The sequence below is a fragment of the Mercenaria mercenaria genome, unplaced genomic scaffold (genome assembly GCF_021730395.1).
Source record: "Mercenaria mercenaria strain notata unplaced genomic scaffold, MADL_Memer_1 contig_3875, whole genome shotgun sequence".
NCBI lineage: Eukaryota > Metazoa > Mollusca > Bivalvia > Venerida > Veneridae > Mercenaria > Mercenaria mercenaria.
In genome coordinates this window covers 1-23,296 of record NW_026462057.1, presented here as the reverse complement: position 1 = coordinate 23,296, position 23,296 = coordinate 1, and the positions used below count along the sequence as shown (strand labels likewise).

The following is a 23,296-nucleotide window of genomic DNA, read 5'->3' as shown; positions in this document are numbered from 1 at the left end:
GGTACTGTTAATTATTTAATGTGGTTACATCAGTCCGCGAAATTGAAGACCCAACAAACACATAAAATTCCAATTGTTTTTATCTTTTAAAGTTGAAGTCTATGACTTCATTTCCCAAGGAAATTTCATGCCCATGAAATTAACTGATTTTACAGCAATTCTAGAGCTCTTCTCACTGGCCTAAAATGGTCTCAGGGAAAAATTCTAAATTCTTATCATTGGATGCTTCTGGTCTTATTTGGCTGAATCAATCAAAAAGGCCTTTGATTATTTTTTAAATACAGTTGAAACTCGGTATCTCGAATTTCAAGTGACCATGCTTTTTATTTCGAGATAAGCGAAATTCGAGTTATGAGGAGGAACGTATATGGACGAAATGAGTATACATTATGAAAAGATTTCATAAATAACTGTTTCCTTGATGCCGTGTACATATGATGTCGGCACTTTATGTGGTACATGATTCCGTACGGTTTGTGTTTATCAAAGTTTTCAGTTTTTTGAAAAATAAAAATGATACTAACCTTCAATGTTTTTGAGTCAAGTTTCCTTTTTGTACCACGTTTTTCTCCCGGAGGATTGACAGCATTTCGATCTGACATTTTGAATGAATGATGCTTTCCCCCAAGAAGTTAATTTTCTTAAAGTCTCATCAGGATTATCTCTAATTAACCCTTATTAAAGATCTCAACTGTTCAAACTAATTAATTCATGAAAATTGACGGGACTTGAAAATTTCTTCGACTTAAGCGAAATTTCGAGGTAAGCAAGTTTAAGATACCGAGTTTCGACTGTATTTAAATTACATATTTTGACAGCAGACATATGATTCAAATATCTGGATCTAAGTGAGCAAAAAAAATTCTAAATGCAATAGCAGAATAGGTACATTGTTCACAACTTTGAACAGTCAATCTAAACAACTTAAATGTCAATAGTTATTCAAATCTATTTTTAGGCATATATTTAAACTCTTCCTAATTTGGCAACCAAATATTTTTCACAACTGCATAATGAAATTCATATCTGATCAATATTTTCTATAATGATAAAAGGTATTATTAAGTGGAATGAATAGGCATATTAATCAACTGATAAAATTCATACAGAAAATAATACCCACATGGCATGAAATATCATATTTCATGCCAACCTTGCATTTCATTCAACACCTGAAATGCAACCTTAAACATAAAATTTCTGCATGTGACTGTTAGCAGAATTTCTTTTAAAGTTGACTTCACTGGAAAATAACAACAGGTTATATCACACAGGCTTTGATACAATAATGGCAACTGCAGCAGGTAATGAAAATGAGGAAACTGAATGTCAAAGTGATTCATTAACACAGGAGTCAGATGAAATACAAGAGATGTATTGTGAAAATTGTGAAAAGGAACTGGGAACTACAGTTAGAGCTGATGGATTCTGTGTAGAGTGTATGGAGTATCTGTGTTCTACCTGCCTCAGATATCACAAGAAGTATGTGCCTGACCACACCTTGCAAGACAGTGCCAACATGCCACAAGACTTCTGTTTTGAAAAATGCCAGATCCATAAAGATGAATTAACTAAGTTTTACTGCAAATCTTGTGACCAGATAGCATGCCCAAAATGTAAGACTGAACACCACAAAGAATGTACAGTTGACCACATTCCAACACTGATTGGATCTACTGATATTAAGAAGGACGTAGAGCAGATAAATCTATCAATTGATCAGAATCTAGAACAACTGGCTACTTCAAGGGATAACCTGAATTCAAAACTAGCAGAAGTTTACTCAAACAGAGCCAATGCTAGTGCTTCAATCAAGAAGCAAACAAATACCCTAAAAAATTATTTTAACAAGCAATTTCAATTTCAGCTGCAAGATATGGATATGATGCATAAAAGTTCTTTGAGGGATCATGAAAAGAGAAAAGCTGACTCACTTGCAAAGTTAAATAAGAGAAAGAACATTTTATACATAACCATCTCCTTCAAAAAAGGAAAATTCAAGAAGAACAAAGGCTACTTGATGAACAGTTAGAACAAGCTGATGAAAAACTAAACAATGATTCAGAAAAACTGAAACAAACTGATAAATTAAAACTGCAGGCACAGTTATCAAACGTCAACAAAACTGGGGCACACCTTACGGATCTGAAAAAAAACTTTCAATCAACAATAAGAACAGGACAGAAGAGTAAAGCATTTTTGGCAGTAAAAACAGCTAAATACGAGGTAGCCAAATTGAAAACTGATGCAGATGAAGCAAGTGAGGACACTGAAATAAATCAGTATAAATTTCAACCATGTGCAGGGCCTCCAAGACCTGATGCAATCTTAAGCTTTGGTTCTCTTATAGAAAAATGTAAAAGAAAAAGAAAAATTTCTAAAGAGAACTCAATTTTAATAAGTGACACCACAAAGAGCAAAATAACAGGATTATGCAAACTCTCTAACAACTTTCTTGTTGCTGCTGACAATAACAATTCTTCTATTAAACTTATAGATACAAAAAACCACACCCTGTTATCTACTCTGCAATTAGAAGACAAGCCTTTTGGTGTAACAAAAGCAGAAGACAACGAATTGGCTGCCACACTACCAGATGTTGGAAGGATCCAGTTCCTCTCTATTACACAAAATGCCGAACTGGTGACAGGTCTTCAGCTTGCTGTCAAGAAAAACTGTCATGGCATCATGTACAAGAAACCAAATTTTATAGTATCTTTCTCCACATGGCGAGGTGAAGTGGAAATTATGGACAAAAATGGAACAATATTGAAAAATTTCAGCAATCTGAAGAATCCTGTATATATTGCACTTAATACAAACAAAAACATGCTATATATTCATACAGCAAAGGTTACAGAAGCTTTGACAAAAATGTCAACAGATGGAGATGTTATTGCAACACAACCAATCTTTGGTGATAATGCAGTTGGTTTGGCAGTAGACAAAGTAGGAACTATCTATATCTGCTGTGCATGCAGCAACAATATCATTCAAATGTCTGCTGATCTCCAAACAAAGCATAAGATACATGTGCCATCTCGGCATCAAGTCAGGAAGCCATCTTCTATTTTCTACTGCAGTAAGGAAAGTCAACTCTATGTTGGTGGAGAAGGGGTAATCAATGCTTATAAAGTGGAATAGTCAAATGCATACTGAAATCAAATGCAAGAAATGAAAAGTAAAGTTAAAAGTGGAGAGTTAGAAAAAAAAGCAAGTTAATCAGGAAATATTAGCTTGCAATGTTGAAAGGCTGACTAACATTATTTGAAGAAAGTTGGAATAAGCAGGTCAAAATCTGAAAGTAAAATACAAAGGATGAGAAAACTAGAAATGTGTCCATGGGACACAGATGCCCCCACTACATGACATTAGTCAGGGGCCAGAACTCCTACAATACTGAATGAATCCGGATGCGAAACCCCAGGTGCACAACTACACATGCTGACCAACATTCCTGTAAACTTTGGTGATTCTAGGTCAAATACTTTTGGGGCTATGCGCGACACAACATTAAAATGACCAATTTTTTACTAAGTCAGGGGCCATAACTCCTACATGACTGGATGAATCCGGACGCGAAACCCCAGGTGCACAACTACACATGCTGACCAACATGCCTGTAAAGTTTTGTGACTCTAGGTCATATACTTTTGGAGCTAGGCACGACACAACATTAAAATGACCAATTTTTACAAAGTCAGGGGCCATAACTTCTACATGACTGCATGAATCCGGACGTGAAACCCCAGGTGCACAACTACACATGCTGACCAACATTCCTGTAAACTTTGGTGATTCTAGGTCAAATACTTTTGGAGCTATGCGCGACACAACATTAAAATAACCAATTTTTTACTATGTCAGGGGCCATAACTCCTACATGTCTGGATGAATCTGGATGCGAAACCCCAGGTGCACAACTACACATGCTGACCAACATGCCTGTAAAGTTTTGTGACTCTAGGTCATATACTTTTGGAGCTAGGCACGACACAACATTAAAATGACCAATTTTTACAAAGTCAGGGGCCATAACTTCTACATGACTGAATGAATCCGGACGCGAAACCCCAGGTGCACAACTACACATGCTGACCAACATTCCTGTGAAGTTTTGTGACTCTACGTCAAATACTTTCAGAGCTACGCGCGACACAACATTTTCGGAAGGACGGACGGACGGAAGGACAAGAGCAAATCTATATGCCCCCCCCCCCAAAGTGGGGGCATAAAAACCTCAATGTCATTAAAATCCATAATACTGAGACATATCTTACAGTGTTCATAAAAATGCAAGAACAAAATAACTTACTATTGTTTGCATTAAACAGGTAACAAAGGCTGAGAGAAAGTAAAGATGATGAAATAAGTAGCTCCAAATACGATCAAATAACCATAAAAAATACTACCAAAAATTAATGTCAACTCTGACTCTCTTTTAGAAAAAAAAATCAAAAGAAAGTTAGCAAAATAAGTGGACTACAAATTTTCAAAAAAACACACAAAAAAACCCAACTTGATGCTGTGTATTAAAATAAAGCTTCTGTACAACAAAACACATCCCGTCTTCTATATTTCAAGTGTGCAACAAAATAGACATCAATAAGGGACAACCACCCACCACAGATTTGCCAAATTTTATGCAGTCTTTCACCATATTTCCAGTTGCTCTTCAAATTTTGGAAAAAATGCAACTAAACACTGCAGGAAATCAGGAAATATGAAGACCGAATTTTGGTTGCAAAATTGGATATTTTGGAGAGAAATGGTCATGAAAAGAATTGGAACCACTGCCTTACCCTTGCACGATCGTAAGATGCGACTAATAGGGTCTTAACACTTGGTTTTGCTGTAACTCTGTGATTCCAGCAGGTATGCAAATTTTGATTCCATACATCATGTTTTTACTTCGATGTAAATGAGATGTGAAACCAAAATTTGTAGTCCTGTTTGGCGCCATATAACCTATACTGTGTTGGTGCGCCGTAAAACCCAAATAAACAAGCAAATTCTATGAACTGGTATCCCCCGCCGAAAGGGTCTGTGGTGAGGAATGACAAAAAAATATATCCGGCAAAAAGTTAAGGATGTTAATAAGAAGCAAATAATTTCATTAGTCAAAATCAATTTAACAGAAAACAATTGTTTAATTAAAAGAGTACATAATAAATGTATGATCCTGACTAAAGAATTTATTTTGAATGGGATATGCTTACTGTAATAAGCTTAGCTTTTAAAATTAAATGCAGTTAATTGAAATGCCAGGTGGGGGAATGGTACAACTTGCATGTTGATAAGTATTCGAGGAAGGTTTGAAAAAAATTTAAAATAAGGCATGAAAAAAAAAAAATATTTTTTTTTAGTGAGGGGGGGGAGGTTACCAAGGCAAGTTGGTGACCAGGTGTGGGTGAACAACTTCACATGTTAATAATAAATGTTCAGGGAAAAGAAATGAAAGAAATTTAATGAAATTCTGCCAAACGGTAAGTTTGTTATGTACAAATATGTGGATTTTTTAGACAATTAAAGGGCAATAACTCTGAAGTTACAGAAAAAAATCCCTACGGAACTGTGTGTGCACAACCACATTATAGTGCTCTAAATTCTGTTTAAGTTTCATAGTTCTAGGTCAAATATATCAAAAGTTATAATGCAGAAATTGCCATATTTATAGTACCCTATATAGTTAACACTAGAAACTTCTAAGGGCCATAACTCTGGTGTTATTTGGGCAATCTGACTGAAACTTGATGGGCCCCATAACCTCGTAGTGGTGAACATGTATATGACGTTTGTTTGAAAAAAATCTAAAATAAGGATTTTTTTTTTGGTGGGGGGGGGGGGGGGGGGGGGGGAGGGGGGAAAGGGGTGTGATCAAGGTAAGGGGGTGACCAGGTGTGGGTACACAACTTCACATGTTTACAATAAATGTTCATGGAAAAGAATGAAAGAAATTTAATGAAATTCTACCAAATGGTAAGTTTGTTATGTACAAATATGTGGATTTTTATACAATTAAAGGGCAATAACTCTTAATTTACAAAACAAATCTGAACGACTTTGTGTACACAACCACATTATGGTGATCTAAAGTCTGTTTAAGTTTCATAGTTCTAGGTCAAATATATCAAAAGTTATGATGCAGAAATTGCCATATTTATAGTACCCTATATAGTTAACACTAGAAACTTCTAAGGGCCATAACTCTGGTGTTACTAGGGCAATCTAACTGAAACTTGGCGGGCCACAAAAACTCATAGTGGTGAACATGTGTATGAAGTAATATATAAATATTCCCAACCATTTCCTAGACATGGCTCCGGATGGACGGAAAGACGGATGGACAACGCCAAAACTATATCCCTCCGACTTTTGTCAGGGGATAATAAATAAATAAATATGATTTAAGTACTTTTGAAATCTTATTGTAATTTTAAAATATACTGATAAGATGTAGTTTTTTCCTCTAGTTTATGTTTGTGTAATTGGTTCTTGACAACATTCATTGCATTTCCTGCATTTGATGAGGAAAGTTTTGCATATTGGGGAAAATGTCATTTACTAATAAATAGCCCGTGCAGAAATTCCCAGGAATATCCTGGGAATTTCCTGAGAAAATCCTGGGAAATATTCCTAGGAATTTCCCAGGAAACGCCTGGTCCTGGACCAGGAAAATACCAGGTGCAGTATTGGAACAGGAATATTCCAGGATGACCTAGGAATATAAAATCCTGGAATCTACCTGGTAACCAGGAAAATCCTGGAATCTACCTGGTAGCCAGGAAAATCTTGGAACACCAGGATCTGAGGAAAATCTAAGAAAACCAGGATCCGAGGAAAATCTAAGAAAACCAGGATCCCAGGAATTTATTGGGAAAAATAATAATTATTTCTGTTCAAGTTCAAAATTTATTAAATAATCATTTATTGACAGTTTATACAACAAACAAGAGCTGTCTCCGTAGGATGACACATGCCCCCGATGGCACTTTGAATGAATAGTTATGGCCGATGTTAGAGTTTAGGACCTTTGACCTACGGAGCTGGGTCTTGCGCGCGACACATTGTCTTACTGTGCCACACATTCATGCATAGTTATTTTAAAATCCATGCATGAATGACAAAGATATGGACCGGACATGCCCATCAATGCACTATCATGAAAAATGATCTTTAACGTCTAAGTGTGACCTTCACCTTTGAGCTACGGACCTGGGTCTTGCGTGCGACACGTCGTCTTACTGTGGTACACATTCATGCCAAGTTATTTGAAAATCCATCCATCGATGACAAAGATATGGACCAGACACGCCCATCAATGCACCATCCTTTAACGTCTAAGTGTGACCTTGACCTTTGAGCAATGGACCTGGGTCTTGCGCACTGCACGTCGTCTTACTGTGGTACACATTCATGCCAAGTTATTTGAAAATCCATCCATCGATGACAAAGATATGGACCGGACACGCCCATCAATGCACTATCCTTTAACGTCTAAGTGTGACCTTGACCTTTGAGCTACGGACCTGGGTCTTGCGCACTGCACGTCGTCTTATTGTGGTACACATTCATGCCAAGTTATTTGAAAATCCATCCATCGATGACAAAGATATGGACCAGACACGCCCATCAATGCACTATCCTTTAACGTCTAAGTGTGACCTTGACCTTTGAGCTACGGACCTGGGTCTTGCACACTGCACGTCGTCTTACTGTGGTACACATTCATGCCAAGTTATTTGAAAATCCATCCATTGATGACAAAGATATGGACCGGACACGAAAACTGCGGACAGACCGACAGACTGACAGACCGACAGACAGACAGACGGTTCAAAAACTATATGCCTCCCTTCGGGGGCATAAAAAAACAACATTTTTGGAGTTCTGTTGGCTTCAGGCAGCTTTAGAAGCACTGGAGTCGTGTTCGGGAACTTCTTTCCAACAATTTCTGAAAATGACGAGGTAAATACATGTACATGAAAATAACAATCATTAATCACTAATCATCAATATGAAAATAATTTAAACAATATAAGATTATCTATATTAACTGTTAAATTATCACAGATGTCAATTTCAGTTTGTATTTAACTGTTCCGTAAGCTTCTGTCAACTCTATCTTTTGCCAGACTACCTAGCTACTAAAATTGGAAAATCACCCAAATTGATTGGCACCAATGTTGTAAAAAATACAACCTTAGGGCTTGGGTCTTTACTGTTGCTTTCAAGATTTGACTGTCTTATAAGCATGCAGCAATATGACTGATCAATTTCAGGTGATCTAGCTTGTATGCAAGATAGCAGACAGTATTGTATCATTTATATATCTTGGATATCATATTCCAATAGCTTTTACATGGAAATGCAAAAAGGGAAATAATTAAAAATCAAAAGTACACAGTGATTATCCAATTTAACACTAATTGCAATGTTTGTTAAAATATGTACCATATTGAAACATATGTGATCTGTTTGATGATGTCTCTCTGTGATCCCAATCTATTCTGCAGTGTGGTCACTGATCATGATTCATGCATGTGTGTTTCTGAGGACATACTTCTGATAAACATTTTTTCTGAAAAATATTTTTTTGTGACTAAGTGTTTGGACAGTCTTGTAAAGCCATAGATATATAGCAATCACAGTACTAATTACTAAAAATTCTACAAGAAAAAAAAACATTAAATTTCTAAAAGATATAAATATATTGCTGCTTAAAGGCATTAATGTTAGTAAATTCCTGACAAAAAATACCTGTTATAGGTGAAATTCTCTGTGATTGATAAAGTTCCTGTTTCCATCTAATATTTTCTAATCTAGCTTGTTGTGTTCTGAATTAAATTACTTTTTGAAATAAATTAGTATAAGAGACTTACCTAATGTCTGTCTAATAGCCATTTTAAAATTTCTAGCAACAAAGTTTATCTCCATTTTATTTTCCTCCAACAAAGAACTTCCTGTTTACAGTTAATTCATTCAAATTTTCATATTCATGGGCAATTTCCTTTGGTGTACTTAAGTTCTGATTTGAACATTTAGAGTGCTAATAATATATGTATGTACAGTACAAGGGGGATTTGTTAAAGTATTTACTGATTTAATTTGCATAGATGATTGTAATAGTAAAAGAAACAGAAAAAAATTGGGACTACTTTTTGAGCTTCGGCAGCCAAACATTGCATCTTCATTGGTTCTTATCTTGATGAGGTTTCTAAATATAATACCATCTGGTATCAGTTATCTCTATCTATACATCAACTGAACAACAGAATATTTTATTGACCCTTAGATATCTAATGACTGTGAATCAGTCAAGGTATAGATTAATCATGTTATGATGATGCAACAGACCAGCAGAATTGTACCTTTCTTTGGCTATATGACACTTAACCCTGATGAAACTTAATGTTTTACTTATATACTTGTTTGTGCTATTGTTTGAGATGTTCAATAATAAAGAAAAGAAACAATTATATTATAATAAGATGATTACTATATCTAATTAATTTAGAAACTTGTGTTTTTTGCAAACTATAAGAAGTGATTTTTTTCTAATTTAGAATTCTTGTTTCATTTCAATTTATTTGAATACCTGTACCTGTATAAAATAGAGGAAAGTAATAAATTAATGAATTTAAAAAAACTTTTCCCATTGTTCTGACTTAAAACTTTTTCTACCAATTTCTATTCCTGGCTACCAGGACTTTACTGAAGACTACTTTTCCCAGGTACCAGGATACCAGGAATTTGACTTTTTGTGTGTAGCTTACAAATCTGAAAAAATAATTCCTAGCTCCTCCTGGTTTTCCTGGTATTAATATGTTAAATTCCTAGGTCTCCCTGTTACTTTTATTGTAACATTAAATTCCTGGTATTTTCTTGGTTTTATCGTGGTCCTAGGTCCTAAAAATCCCAGGATCCTAGCTTTTCTTGAATACCAGGATTTTCATACCAGGATAGAAAGATTTCCCAGGAAATTCCCAGGAAATTCTTTTACCTGGGAATAATTTCTACACGGGAACTTTTAAGATAATTTTTCAGGACAAAAATTTCACTATCATCTCAAGGATAACATTTTTTATCTATATTGAATTTTATAGACTTGTTAAAGCTTTGTTCTCTTGTAATCCTTAAAAATTATCCTTAGATATGAAAACCTAATTTTGGCGAACAAATTGATTTTTTTTTGAAAGAATTGTGTCATTTCTGTGTCAACTGTTTGACACTTGATTTAAGTACTTTTAAATCATTATTTGTAAATTTAAATAAACTGATAAGATGTAGTTTTTGCTTTTTCCTCTAATTTACGTTTGTGTAATTGGTTCTTAAGGACATTTCCTGAATCTGATGAATAAAGTTTTGTATATCTGAGAAAATGCTATTGATTACATCATTTTTTTGTGCTAGTCTATAAATATGGGCTTATCAGTTATTTCTTTGCTCTTCTAGTTACACCCTGGACTTGACATTTCTTAATGGATTAGAAATTATATAGAAATTTAGATCAATTTTAGGAACTTTATTGGAGACTTCGAAGTTTTATGTTAAATTCTATTTTCCAGAGAATATATTGGAATTAATGTGAATTTTATTTGGAACACTAAATCTTGAATTTTCTGACAAATTTTGGAAAATATTTCTATGTGAAGAAAATTGCAGAATTTTTGTATTTTATATATTGTTAAAGTTTACTAACAAGCATAATTTAGATCTTTGTAGGTGTGAATGTGTGTTGATTGAATTTCTATTTTGAACAGTAACTGTTGCTGAATTTTCTGACAAATTTTGAAACATAATTATGTATTTTTTAAGTGAAGAAAATTGCAGAATTTGTGTAATCATATTGATTGTTCAGGCACAATTCAGATCTTTGTAAATGCATGTTTATGAGTGGTCTTTAGATTTTAATAGATTTATTAAACTGGACTTATTTTTGTGTCTTCATTTATTTTTTGTATGTTTTGACATTTCATTTTTTTTACAATAAAAGTGGTGTGATAATAATTAATCACATCCAGGCCTGGGATTCAGAAACCAAAAGACTGAACATCTGAAATCTCTTTTTAAAGGAAAATCTGTCAGCTAAAATCCTGAAATCAGGACCAGTCCTGAAAAATCCCAGGCCTACGCATAATTGCAGTACTTGGCATTATATAAGAGGGTCATGAAGGCCCTGTATCGCTCACCTGACCTATTGACCTAAAGATCATCAAGATTAACATTCTGACCAAGTTTCTTTAAGATATGGTCATAAATGTGGTCTCTAAAGTGTTAACTAGCCTTTCCTCTAATTTGACCTGTTGACCTAGTTTTTGACCCAACATGACCCAGATTCGAACTTGACCTAAAGATCATCAAAATTAACATTCTGACTAAGTTTCATGAAGATACAGTCATAAATGTGGCCTCTAGAGTGTTAACAAGCTTTTCCTTTGATTTGACCTAGTGACCTAGTTTTTGTCCCCACCTGACCCAGATTTGAATTTGACCTATAGATCATTAAGATCAACATTTTGACCAAGTTTCATTAAGATATGGTCATAAATGTGACCACTACAGTGCTAACTAGCTTTTCCTCTGATTTGACCTAGTGATCTAGTTTTTGATCCTACATGACCCAGATTCAAACTGGACCTTGAGACTATCAAGATTAACATTCTGTCCAAGATTCATGAAGATATAGTCTTAAATGTGACCTCTAGAGTGTTAACAAGCTTTTCCTTTGATTTGACCTGGTGACCTAGTTTTTGATCCCATATGACCCAATATCAAAATCATCCAAGATATTATAGAGGGTAACATTCTGACCAATTTTCATTATGATTGGGCCAAAATTGTGACCTCTAGAGTGTTAACAATCTTTTCCTTTGATTTGACCTGGTTACCTAGTTTTTGACCCTAGATGACCCAATATCGAACTTGTCCAAGATTTTATTGAGAGTAACATTCTGAACAAGTTTCATTAAGATTGGGCCAAAATTGTGACCTCTAGAGTGTTAACAGTCAAATTGTTGACACTGACGACGGACACAGGGTGATCACAAAAGCTCACCTTTGAGCACTTCGTGCTCAGGTGAGCTAAAAACCGGAAATAACCCAGAAAGTTGTTTTATCAGGAATCCTGGCTTTTCCTTGAAACAAATAAGCCAGTGGTGTTGGTCATTCTGATCATTAAACCTCAGAACACCAGTTCTATAAAACACTGTCCTGTAAGGAACTATAATTTAGGTGTTCATAGGCAATTTTCTTGTTAAGCCCGCAGTAAACTTAGTTCACCTCACAGCTGGAGAGAACCAGGGTTAAGGACATTTATATTACCTTCGTTTAAGTTTCATGATCCTAGGTTCAAGCGTTCTCAAGTTATCATCTGGAAACGATTTAACTGACCAGGTCAATGTGACCTTGATCTTGACCTACTGGCCTTAAAATCAGCAGGCATCATCTGCTGGCCATGACCAACCTTTCTATCAACTTTCATGATCCTAGGCCCAAGTTTCTCAAGTTATTGTCCGGACACAATTTAACTGTTCCGGTTCAATGTGACCTTGGCTTTTGACCTACTGACTTCAAAATCAGTAGGCGTCATCTGCATGTCATGACCAACCTTTTTCAACTTCCAGGATCCTAGGCCCAAGCATTCTCAAGTTACCATCTGGAAACCATTTAACTGTTCTGGGTCATTGTGACCTTGACCTACAAACCTCAAAGTCAAAATTGACCTGTATTTTATGATGTTACACCTGTGTACCAAAATTTATTATCCTAGGCCCAAGCGTTTTCAAGTTATCATCTTGAAATAGTTTTAACCGTTCCAGGTTACTGTGACCTTGACCTTTCACCTACTGACCTCAAAATCAATAGGGGTCATAAGCATGTAATGACCTGTATTTTATAATGTTACATCTGTGTACCAAAATTTATAATCCTTGACCCAAGCATTCTCAAGTTATCATCTGTAAACCATTTAACTGATCCTGGTCAATCACAGTAACCTTGATCTTTGACCTACTGACCTCAAAGTCAAACTTGACCTGTATTTTATAGTGTAACACCTGTGTACCAAAAATTATTTAAATCTGTTAAGCCTTTCACGAGTTATTTAAACCATGAAAACCATCAGACCAACAGACAGACCGACCGGCCGACTGTCAAGCTCACTCATAAACTCCACCCCCCTCCCCAAACTTCATTTTTGTGGGGGTATGATTTTGTGGTCTTTCATCTGTGCCTAAAACAAAATACCTTATCCTTACAATTTACTATTCTGTAGTACCAGTAAGCCATATCCTAAGACACCTTCTAAACAGAGGCCATCTGACTCTAAAAAGCACTAGTTTCATTTCCAATATTAACATTTACTGTGTATTTTTAAGTTATGAATAAAGACTTTTTAGCACACCCAACTGTGGCATCTGTAGAATACAGGGTTGTCTGTATTGACACTGAATGCAAAAAGGCATGTATGGTAGCTTCAGTCAATCAATATTGCACAATTACAGGCTTTTATAACAAGAGCTGTCCATAAGACAGCATGCTCCACGTTTCTAGGTGCTCGAGATACTGAATTACAGCTTTGCCAGTAAAACATTTATAAAACATAAACCAAAAATTCTAATTTAAAAAGAGGCATACCTCTGTCAAAATTCAAATCAGAGTTATGGAGATTGTTTCTCCTGGTGTGGACTTTGATAGTAAATAACTACTTTAAGTTTCAAGTCAAAATTTTTGATAGTAACAGAGATAACTGGCTTATTAAAAAACTTTAACCAAGTTTAAAAGGGCATAACTCTTCAAAAACCTTAACAAGCAGCTAAAGCCTGATGGCATTTTGGCCGGGTTTCCTAAATTAGGTGGTAATGAGATAAAGTTCTTATAAAGGCATGAAATAAATAACGCCAAAATTAATAAGCACTATCGAAGGAAAAAAGGAACAAGAGGGTCATGATGACCCTGGATCGCTCACCAGAGTAATATGAGCTACATGTTTCAAATGTCAAACTGATGATTTTTAGAATTTTTTTGGAAGATTTTCTGATGTACAATCAAGTAACCCCTGGGGTGGGGCCAAGTTTACCCCAGGGGTCATGAATGGAACAAAGTTTGTAGAAGTCTATTAGGCAATGTAACATATCAAATATCTAAGATCTAGGCCTTCTGGTTTATTTTTAGCAAATTTATGAAGATTTCCCTATATACAATCAAGTAACCCCTGGGGCTGCGTAAATTTGACCCTGGGGGGTCCAGATTTGAAAATGTTTTGTAGAAGTCTACTAGGCAATGCTACACTCAAATATCTAAGATCTAGGGCCTTCTGGTTTATTTTTGAAAATTTTTGAAGATTTTCCTATGTAAAATCAATGACCCATGGGGCGGGGTCAATTTGACCCTGGGGGTCATGATTTGAAGAAATTTTGTAGAAGTCTACTAGGCAATGCTACACGTCAAATATCTAAGATCTAGGCCTTTTGGTTTATTTTAGGAAAAATTTTGAAGATTTTCCTATGTAAAATCAAGTACCCTGGGACGGGGTCAATTTGACCCGGGGGTCATGATTTGAACAGATTTTGTAGAGGTCCACTAGGCAATGCTACACGTGAAATATCTAAGCTGTAGGCCTTCTGGTTTATTTTTAGAAAATTTTGAAGATTTTCCTATGTAAAATCAAGTGACCCCTGGGCCGGGTCAATTTGGACCCGGGGTCATGATTTGAAAATTTTGTAGAGGTCCATTAGGCAATGCTACATGTCAAATATCTAAGCTGTAGGCCTTCTGGTTTATTTTTAGAAAAATTTGAAGATTTTTCTATGTACAATCAAGTAACCCCATTGGGCGGGGTCAATTTGATCCCGGAGGTCATGATTTGAACAAATTTTGTAGAAGTCTACTAGGCAATGCTACACGTTAAATATCTAAGATCTATGCCTTCTGATTTATTTTTAGAAAATTTTTCAAGATTTTCCTATGTAAAATCAAGTGACCTCTGGGGCGGGGTCAATTTTGACCCTGGGGGTCATGATTGAACAATTTTGTAGAGGTCCACTAGGCAATGCTACACGTGAAATATCTAAGCTCTAGGCCTTCTGTTTATTTTTAGAAATTTTTTGAAGATTTTCCTATGTAAAATCAAGTGACCCCTGAGGCGGGGTCAATTTTGACCCCGGGGTCATGATTTGAACAACTTTAGTAGAGATCCTCTAGGCAATGCTACATGTCAAATATCTAAGCTCTAGGACGGGGTTATTATTTGAACAAACTTGGTAGAGGTCCACCTGGCAATGCTTCACACCAAATATCTAAGCTGAGACTAGGGCTTCTGGTTTTTGAGAAGAAGATTTTTAAAGTTTTTCCTTTCTGTTGCCATGGCAACCAGAGTTCTGCATGGAATTCAATTCTTTGAACAATTTTTAAAGAAGACCTCCAAGGAACATCCCTGTGAAGTTTCATCAAAATTGGCCTGTTGGTTTAGGAGGAGATGTTGTTTAAAGGAAAGTGTGGATGGACGGACGGACGCCGGATGGTGAGCGATCACAATAGCTCACCCTGAGCACTTTGTGCTCTTGTGAGCTAAAAAAAAATGGACAGGCATAAAATGAAATTTAAGAAATAAATAGGTGTGAACAGAAGGGCCAAGATGGCCCTAGGTCGCTCACCTAAACACACCATAACAGTGTTAACATGTTTGACATAGTGATTTCATGGAAACAAATATTCTGACCAATTTTCATTAAGATTGGACCAAAAATGTAGTCTCTTGAAGTGTAAACAAGTATTTTCTTCAATTTAACATAATGACCTAGTTTTTAAGCCAAGGTAACCTACATTCAAACTTGGCCTAGATTTGATCAAGGCAATCATTCTGACTAAATTTCATGAACCTCAATTGAAAAATACAGCCTCTATCGCATACAAAACGTTTTTCTTTGATTTGTCCTAGCGACCTAGTTTTTGATCCCAGATGACCCGTATTCAAAATTGACCTTAATTGCATCAAGGCTATCATTCTGACCAAATTTCATGAAGATCAATTGAAAAATACAGTCTCTATCGCATACACAAGGGTTTTTTTTATTTGACCTAGTGACCTAGTTTTTAATCACAGATGACCCATATTCTAACTTGACCTAGATTTCATTAAGGCAATCATTCTAACTAAATTTTATGTATATCTAGTGAAAAATGCAGCCCCTATTGCGTACACAAGGTTTTTCTTTAATTTGACCGGGTGACCTAGTTTTTGACCCTAGATGACCCATATTCAAACACAACCTAGATTTCATCCAGACAAACATTCTGATCAAATTTCATGAAGATTCGGTGTAAAATGCAGCCCCTATTGCATACACAAGGTTTTTCTTTGATTTGACCTTGTGTCCTAGTTTTTGACCCCAGATGACCCATATTCGTAAATGGCCTAGATTTCATCAAGGCAATCATTCTGACCAAATTTCATGAAGATCAATTGAAAAATACAGCATCTATTGCATACACAAGGTTTTTCTTTGATTTGACCTAGTGACCTAGTTTTTGACCCCAGATGACCCATTTTCGAACTCGGCCTAGATTTCATCAAGGTAATCATTCTGACAAAATTTCATGAAGATCAATTGAAAAATACAGCATCTATTGCATACACAAGGTTTTTCTTTGATCTGACCTAGTGACCTAGTTTTTGACCCCAGATGACCCATTTTCGAACTCGGCCTAGATTTCATCAAGGTAATCATTCTGACAAAATTTCATGAAGATCAATTGAAAAATACAGCCTCTATCGCATACACAAGGTTTTTCTTTGATTTGACCTAGTGACCTAGTTTTTGACCCCAGATGACCCATTTTCGAACTTGGCCTAGATTTCATCAAGGTAATCATTCTGATCAAAATTCATGAACCTCAAATTGAAAAATACAGCTTCTATCGCATACAAAAGGTTTTTCTTTGATTTGACCTAGTGACTTAGTTTTTGACCCCAGATGACCCATTTTCGAACTTGGCCTAGATTTTATCAATGTAATCATTCTGACCAAATTTCATGAAGATCAGTTGTAAAATACAGCCTCTATCGCATACACAAGGTTTTTCTTTGATTTGACGTAGTGACCTAGTTTTTGAACCTAGATGACCCATTTTCGAACTTGGCCTAGATTTCATCAAAGTAATCATTCTGACAAAAATTCATAAAGATCAACTGAAAAATACAGCCTCTATCGCATACACAAGGTTTTTCTTTGATTTGACCTAGTGACCTAGTTTTTGACCCCAGATAACCCATTTTCAAACTCGGCCTAGATTTCAACAAGGTTATCATTCTGACCAAACTTCATGAAGATCAGTTGAAAAATACAGCCTCTATCGCATACACAAGCTAAATGTTGACGGACGACAGACGACAGACGCTGGACATCGAGCGATCAGAAAAACTCACCTGAGCATTGCTCAGGTGAGCTAAAAATCAAAGTAAGAAAAACAACATTTTTCAATGTTTATATCCCTGTGACCACGACCTTTGACCCCTAAATCAATAGGGGTCATGTACACATCAAGACCGCCATAACTATGAAGTTTCAAGGTCCTACGAGCTGAAACACTTGTCCAGATACTGACTGGAAACAATTTTCAATGTTTAGAAACCTGTGACCTTGATCTTTGACCCAGTGACCCTGAAATCAACAGAGGTCAGGTACACATCATGACCAATTTACCAATGAAGTTTCAAGGTCCTAGGTGAAATATTTGTCCAGATATTGAGTGGAAATCATTTTAAAAGTTCAGGTCCCTGTGACCTTGACCTTTGACCCAGTGACCCCATTATCCCTCTGGACCAACTAGGTTATAAGGAATCATTTTGACTAAGTTTCTTGAGGTTTGGATAAGTAGTTGTTGAGAAAATTTGTCCACCTACAAAAAAAGCTCATCTTGCAAACTTGGTTCAGGTGAGCTAATTAAACCCAAGGCCATATACCAAATTGATTAATAGTTCTTTGGAAAATTTTCAAAACTAGAATGTGTCTGTAGGACACACGGTGTGCCCCCACTGTTACATTTGTCATAAATAAGGGGAAATAAATCAAATGTTTGCAGTCTTAATGGGGTACTAAACCTCAACAAACATTTTATGAAAAGGATTCATTATTCTAGGCTATACACTTTTCGAGCTATGAGCATCACAAACAAAAAATCCACTATTTTGGCTATTTCAAGGGCCATAACTGTAGTAAGCGCTGCTAAGATTCTCAAGAAGAATGCCAAGTGTGCAAGGTGACATTATGATAAAGACTCAAGCAAGGTCTCATGAATTTACATCAAATACTTTTTGAGCTAGGCGTGTCACAAGGTGAAAATGTGCATTTTTGACTATTTCAGGGCCCGGCCATAACTCTGGAAATAGGGGGCGGACCCAGATGAAAAATAGGAGGTGCGCAAGTTCATATCATGATTAAGACTCTTGCAAGATTTTGTGAATCTACCTCAAACACTATTTGAGCTAGGCATGTCACAAGGTGAAAATGTGCTTTTTTTACTATTTCAGGTGCCGCATGCACACAAAATTAGGAGCGAGCAAGCAAAATTTTGATTTTATTTTTTTTTCTCAATTTTGATTCTTTTCCGAGGCGGGTAGATATTACATAGAGCGAGCGGGTTTTAAAAAAAAAAATCCCAGCTTGGACCTTTTAGGAGGCGATTATGATTATACATGAACTTAACATTTCTTTAGAAACTAGAAGATGCTTTTGTAGAAAAGCGCATGTCTCCCCCAATGCACAATCATATTGGCAGGAAGTCAATAGGGGACAGGAGCAAAAGTCTAAGCAACACTGGTGGCTGGATGCAATAGGAATCATCTATTTGGCATGTCCAATCATTCCACAAAGTTTTAACATTCTGGGCTAAGTGGTTCTCAAGAATTGGAAACTGTTTTCCATGTTCAAGCCCCTGTGACCTTGACCTTTGATCGGGTGACCCCAAAATCAGTAGGGGTCATCTACTCTGCATGACCAATCATCCTATGAAGTTTCAATGAAGTAGGTAGAAGTTTCCTATGAAGATTCTGGGTCAAGTGGTTCTCAAGTTACTGACCGAAAATGTTTTTCCATGTTCAGGCCCCTGTGACCTTGACCTTTAATAGAGTGACCCCAAAATCAATAGGGGTCATCTACTCTGCATGACCAATCATCCTATGAAGTTTCAATGAAGTAGGTAGAAGTTTCCTATGAAGATTCTGGGTCAAGTGGTTCTCAAGTTATTAATTGGAAATGGTTTTCCATGTTCAGGCCCCTGTGACCTTGACCTTTAAACGAGTGACCCCAAAATCAATACTCTGCATGACCAATCATCCTATGAATTTTCAACATTCTAGGTCAAGTGGTTCTCAAGTTATTGATCGGAAATGGTTTTCCATGTTCAGGCCTCTGTGACCTTGACCTTTGACAGAGTGACCCCAAAATCAATAGGGGTCATCTACTCTGCATGACCAATCATCCTATGAATTTTCAACATTCTAGGTCAAGTGGTTCTCAAGTTATTGATTGGAAATGGTTTTCCATGTTCGGGCCTCTGTGACCTTGACCTTTGATGGAGTGACCCCAAAATCAATACGGGTCATCTATTCTGCATGATCAATCATCCTATGAAGTTTCAACATTCTGGGTCAAGTGGTTCTCAAGTTGTTGATCGGAAATGGTTTTCCATGTTCAGGCCTCTGTGACCTTGACCTTCAAAGGAGTGACCCCAAAATCAATAGGGGTCATCTACTCTGCATGACCCAATCAACCTATGAAGTTTCAACATTCTGGGTCAAGTGATTCTCAAGTTATTGATCGGAAATGGTTTTCCATGTTCAGGTCTCTGTGACCTTGACCTTTGACGGAGTGACCCCAAAAACAGTAGGGGTCGTCTCCTCCATAAGCCCTGCCATCCTATGAAGTTTGAAGGTTCTAGGTCAAATGGTTCACCAGTTATTGATTGGAAATGAAGTGTGACGGACGGACATGGCAAAAACAATATGTCTCCCCCAGAGGGGGGGGGGAGACATAATAACACGGAAATCAAATATTTACAGTGTGACTAACACTGTATATAGCTTTTCTGTATGTTTTAAAGACTACACGAATGATTTTGCAAATAAATTCTTGCCAAAACTCACTGAATCACTTTGTTTTTATTTTGTATTTATAATTACTAAGGAATGAGTCTCCTATTTTTAATTTTGATTTTTCTACATTAATCTGAAGGCATGCCCATTTAACTGCAGAGGATGAGGAATATTTAATACAAAACAGGCACCTGAGTGGAATAACAACTTCGTGCCCCTAGTGAAACTCCAACCCATAGAGGTGAGGGGAAAGTAATAAACCGCTTGATCAGTGAGACCAAACAGAGTTGGGCATACAAATGCTTCGACAGTGCTCGAATCCCACTGGAATTATTTCTTAATAGATCAGGCTAGCTTAAGTTTTTGTGGTAGAGGTTCATTTCAGTCAAAAATGATAACAGACAGACAAAGAATGATCCCAATATGGCCACCCTCAAAAGTGATATTTGTTGTGCTTTGATTGACCTAGTAATTTTGAGTTGGGGAGGTCTGTTTTTTTCAGTTTCTTTCTTTCAATCAATTCACAGCCAATTAATATACAAACAGGGAAAAATGGGGTTATAATAGGCCAGATTTTGTTAGAAATTATTTTTATATCTACACTACTTATTTGAAAATCTTTAAATTGACTAAATGCGTTTTGATAGAATACCTGACTGCTGTACCAAAGAAGTTACATTCAAAAATATTTGGGCCGAGACAATGTGATGGAGCGGTCAGGATCTGTGAACATTTTTTTTAAGAGAGCACTTGGCTTTGGCTCTAGATCTAACATACTGAACTAAACAACTGATAACAAATGGTTTGAAAACTTTATATCTGAACAATATTTCTATGTTTAATCCAAATATCTTTAATTGCATCCCTGTGCACTTCTTACAAGCCGGCTTCATTTTTTTCACTGTATTGAACAATCCTAGAACGTGCCTATTTCATCACCTACAGGCACATCGAAGGCCATTTGTGGCACTAGCATAGACACTCCAGATTTAAAACAAATGATGAATAATGCCATAATTCCCGACTTTTTGAGTTTGGGTCATCAGCTACATATATTATGGACGCATGAATTCCATAAGACCCATTACAGAATACTTCATCTAGTTTAATTCCTTGAGGTACTGGGAATCATTAATATTCGTTGGGTGCTTGTTTTCTAAAATTGTGGTTACATCAGTCTGCGAAATTAAAGACCCATGAAACACATAAAATTCCCATTCTTTTTATCTTCAAATGCTAAAATCTATTAATTCATATCCCAAAAAAATTTCCTGCCCATAAAATTAAACGATTTTACAGCAATTCTAGAGCCCTACTCCCTGGCCTAAAAGGGTCTCAGGGCAATTCTAAATTCTTATCACTGGTGGATGCTTCTGGTCTAATTTGGCTGAATCCATCAAACAGCCCTGGTGGAAAAGGTCTTTGAATATATTTTAAATATTTAAATTACATATTTTGACAGCAGACATATCATCCAAATATCTGGATCCAGGTGAGCTAAAAAAATCTAAATGCAGTAGTAGAATACAGTACATTGTTCGCAACTTTGTACAGACAATTTTAACAACTTTAATGGCAATAATTCTTCAAATCTATTTTTTAGGCATACAAAAATCTTCCTAATATGTAAACCAAATACTTCTTACAATTGCGTGATAAAGGTATTATTATGTGGAATAAATTGGTTTATTTATCAATAGATAAAATTCAAACAGAAAATACATTATCATATTTCATTCTAATAACCTTGAGTTTCATACAACACCTGAAATGCAAAATAACATTTCTGCATGTGACTGTTAGAAGAATTTCTCTAAAGATTTACTTCATTGGAAAAAACAAGAGGTTTAATTACACAAGCTTTGTTACAATAATGGCAACTGCAGCAGGTAATGAAAATGAGGAAACTGAATGTCAAAGTGATTCATTAACACAGGAGTCAGATGAAATACAAGAAATGTATTGTGAAAATTGTGAAAAGGACCTGGGAACTACAGTTAGAGCTGATGGATTTTGTGTTGAGTGTATGGAGTATCTGTGTTCCACGTGCCTCAGGTATCACAAGAAGTATGTGCCTGACCACACCTTGCAAGACAGTGCCAACATGCCACAAGACTTTTGTTTGGAAAAATGCCAGATCCATAAAGTTGAATTAACTAAGTTTTACTGCAAATCTTGTGACCAGATCGCATGCCCAAGATGTAAGACTGAACACCACAAAGAATGTACAGTTGACCACATTCCAACATTGGTTGGATCTACTGATATCAAGAATGAAGTACTGCAGATAAATCTATCAATTGATCAAAGTTTAGAACTATTGGCTACTTCAAGAGATAACCTAAATTCAAAACTAACAGAAGTTCACTCAAACAGAGCCAATGCTAGTGCTTCAATCAAGACGCAAAAAGATACACTAAAAGATGTTTTAAACAAAGACTTTCAACTTCAACTGAAAGATATGGATAGGAGGCATGACAGTTTTTTGAAAGATCATGAAAAGAGAAAAGCTGACTTACTTGAAAAGTTAGACAAAGAAAAGGAAATGTTAATACATAACCATCTCCTTCAAAAAGAGAAAATTCAAGAAGAACAAAGGCTACTTGAAGAACAGTTAGAAGAATGTGATGAAGAACTAAACAATGATTCAGAAAAACTAAAACAAACTGACGAGTTGAAACTGCAGACACAGCTATCAAACGCCAACAAAACTGGGGCAGACCTTACAGACTTGAAAAAAAACTTTCAAACAATAATAAGAACAGGACAGAAGAGTAGAGTATTTTTGGCAGTAAAAACAGCTAAATACGAAGTAGAGCAACTGAAAACTGATACAGATGAAGCAAGCCAGGACACTGAAATAAATAATTATGAATTTCAACCATGTGAAGTGCCTCCAAGACCTGATGCAATCTTAAGCTTTGGTTCTCTTACAGAAAAATGTAAAAGAAAAAGAAATATTTCTAAAGAGTACTCAATTTCAGTGAAATCAAAATCTGATACCAAATATAGCAAAATAACAGGATTATGCAAACTCTCTGACAACTTTCTTGTTGCTGTTGACAATAATAATGCTTCTTTTAAACTTATAGATGCAAAAAAACACACCCTGGCATCTATTCTGCAATTAGAAGACAAGCCTTTTGGTGTAACAAAAGTAGAAGACAATGAATTGGCTGCCACACTACCAGATGTTGGAAA

The 23,296-nt window shown here is 36.0% G+C and overlaps 2 protein-coding genes and 1 long non-coding RNA gene across 3 annotated transcripts; 2 read left to right on the top strand and 1 right to left on the bottom strand.

Moving 5' to 3' along the window:
- Window positions 1–1,288: 1,288 nt before the first annotated feature.
- On the top strand, window positions 1,289–3,144 carry LOC128553477 (transcription intermediary factor 1-alpha-like). The gene is made up of 2 exons (XM_053534639.1): window positions 1,289–1,818; window positions 1,992–3,144. Exons 1-2 carry the CDS (start codon window positions 1,289–1,291, stop codon window positions 3,142–3,144), a joined length of 1,683 nt encoding a protein of 560 aa, XP_053390614.1.
- Window positions 3,145–5,879: 2,735 nt separating this feature from the next.
- LOC123544454 (uncharacterized) lies at window positions 5,880–9,303 on the bottom strand. Its single transcript, XR_008369353.1, has 3 exons — window positions 8,883–9,303; window positions 8,455–8,581; window positions 5,880–7,954 (listed from the first exon to the last, which is right to left on the bottom strand). It is a non-coding gene; the product is annotated as an uncharacterized LOC123544454 (long non-coding RNA).
- Window positions 9,304–21,871: 12,568 nt separating this feature from the next.
- Window positions 21,872–23,293, top strand: LOC128553476 (uncharacterized; the record flags this gene model as incomplete). Its single annotated transcript, XM_053534638.1, is given in 1 exon segment — window positions 21,872–23,293. A coding segment is annotated over 1 exon segment (1,325 nt), but the record flags the coding sequence as incomplete, so codon positions are not given.
- Between the last annotated feature and the right edge of the window lie 3 nt (window positions 23,294–23,296).

Excerpts from the sequence above, each read along its gene's own strand:
- LOC128553477 (XM_053534639.1), top strand. The coding sequence starts at position 1,289 with ATGGCAACTGCAGCAGGTAATGAAAATGAGGAAACTGAATGTCAAAGT. Across the intron at positions 1,819-1,991 it reads GCTAGTGCTTCAATCAAGAA|GAAAATTCAAGAAGAACAAA; the intron begins GCAAACAAATAC and ends CCTTCAAAAAAG.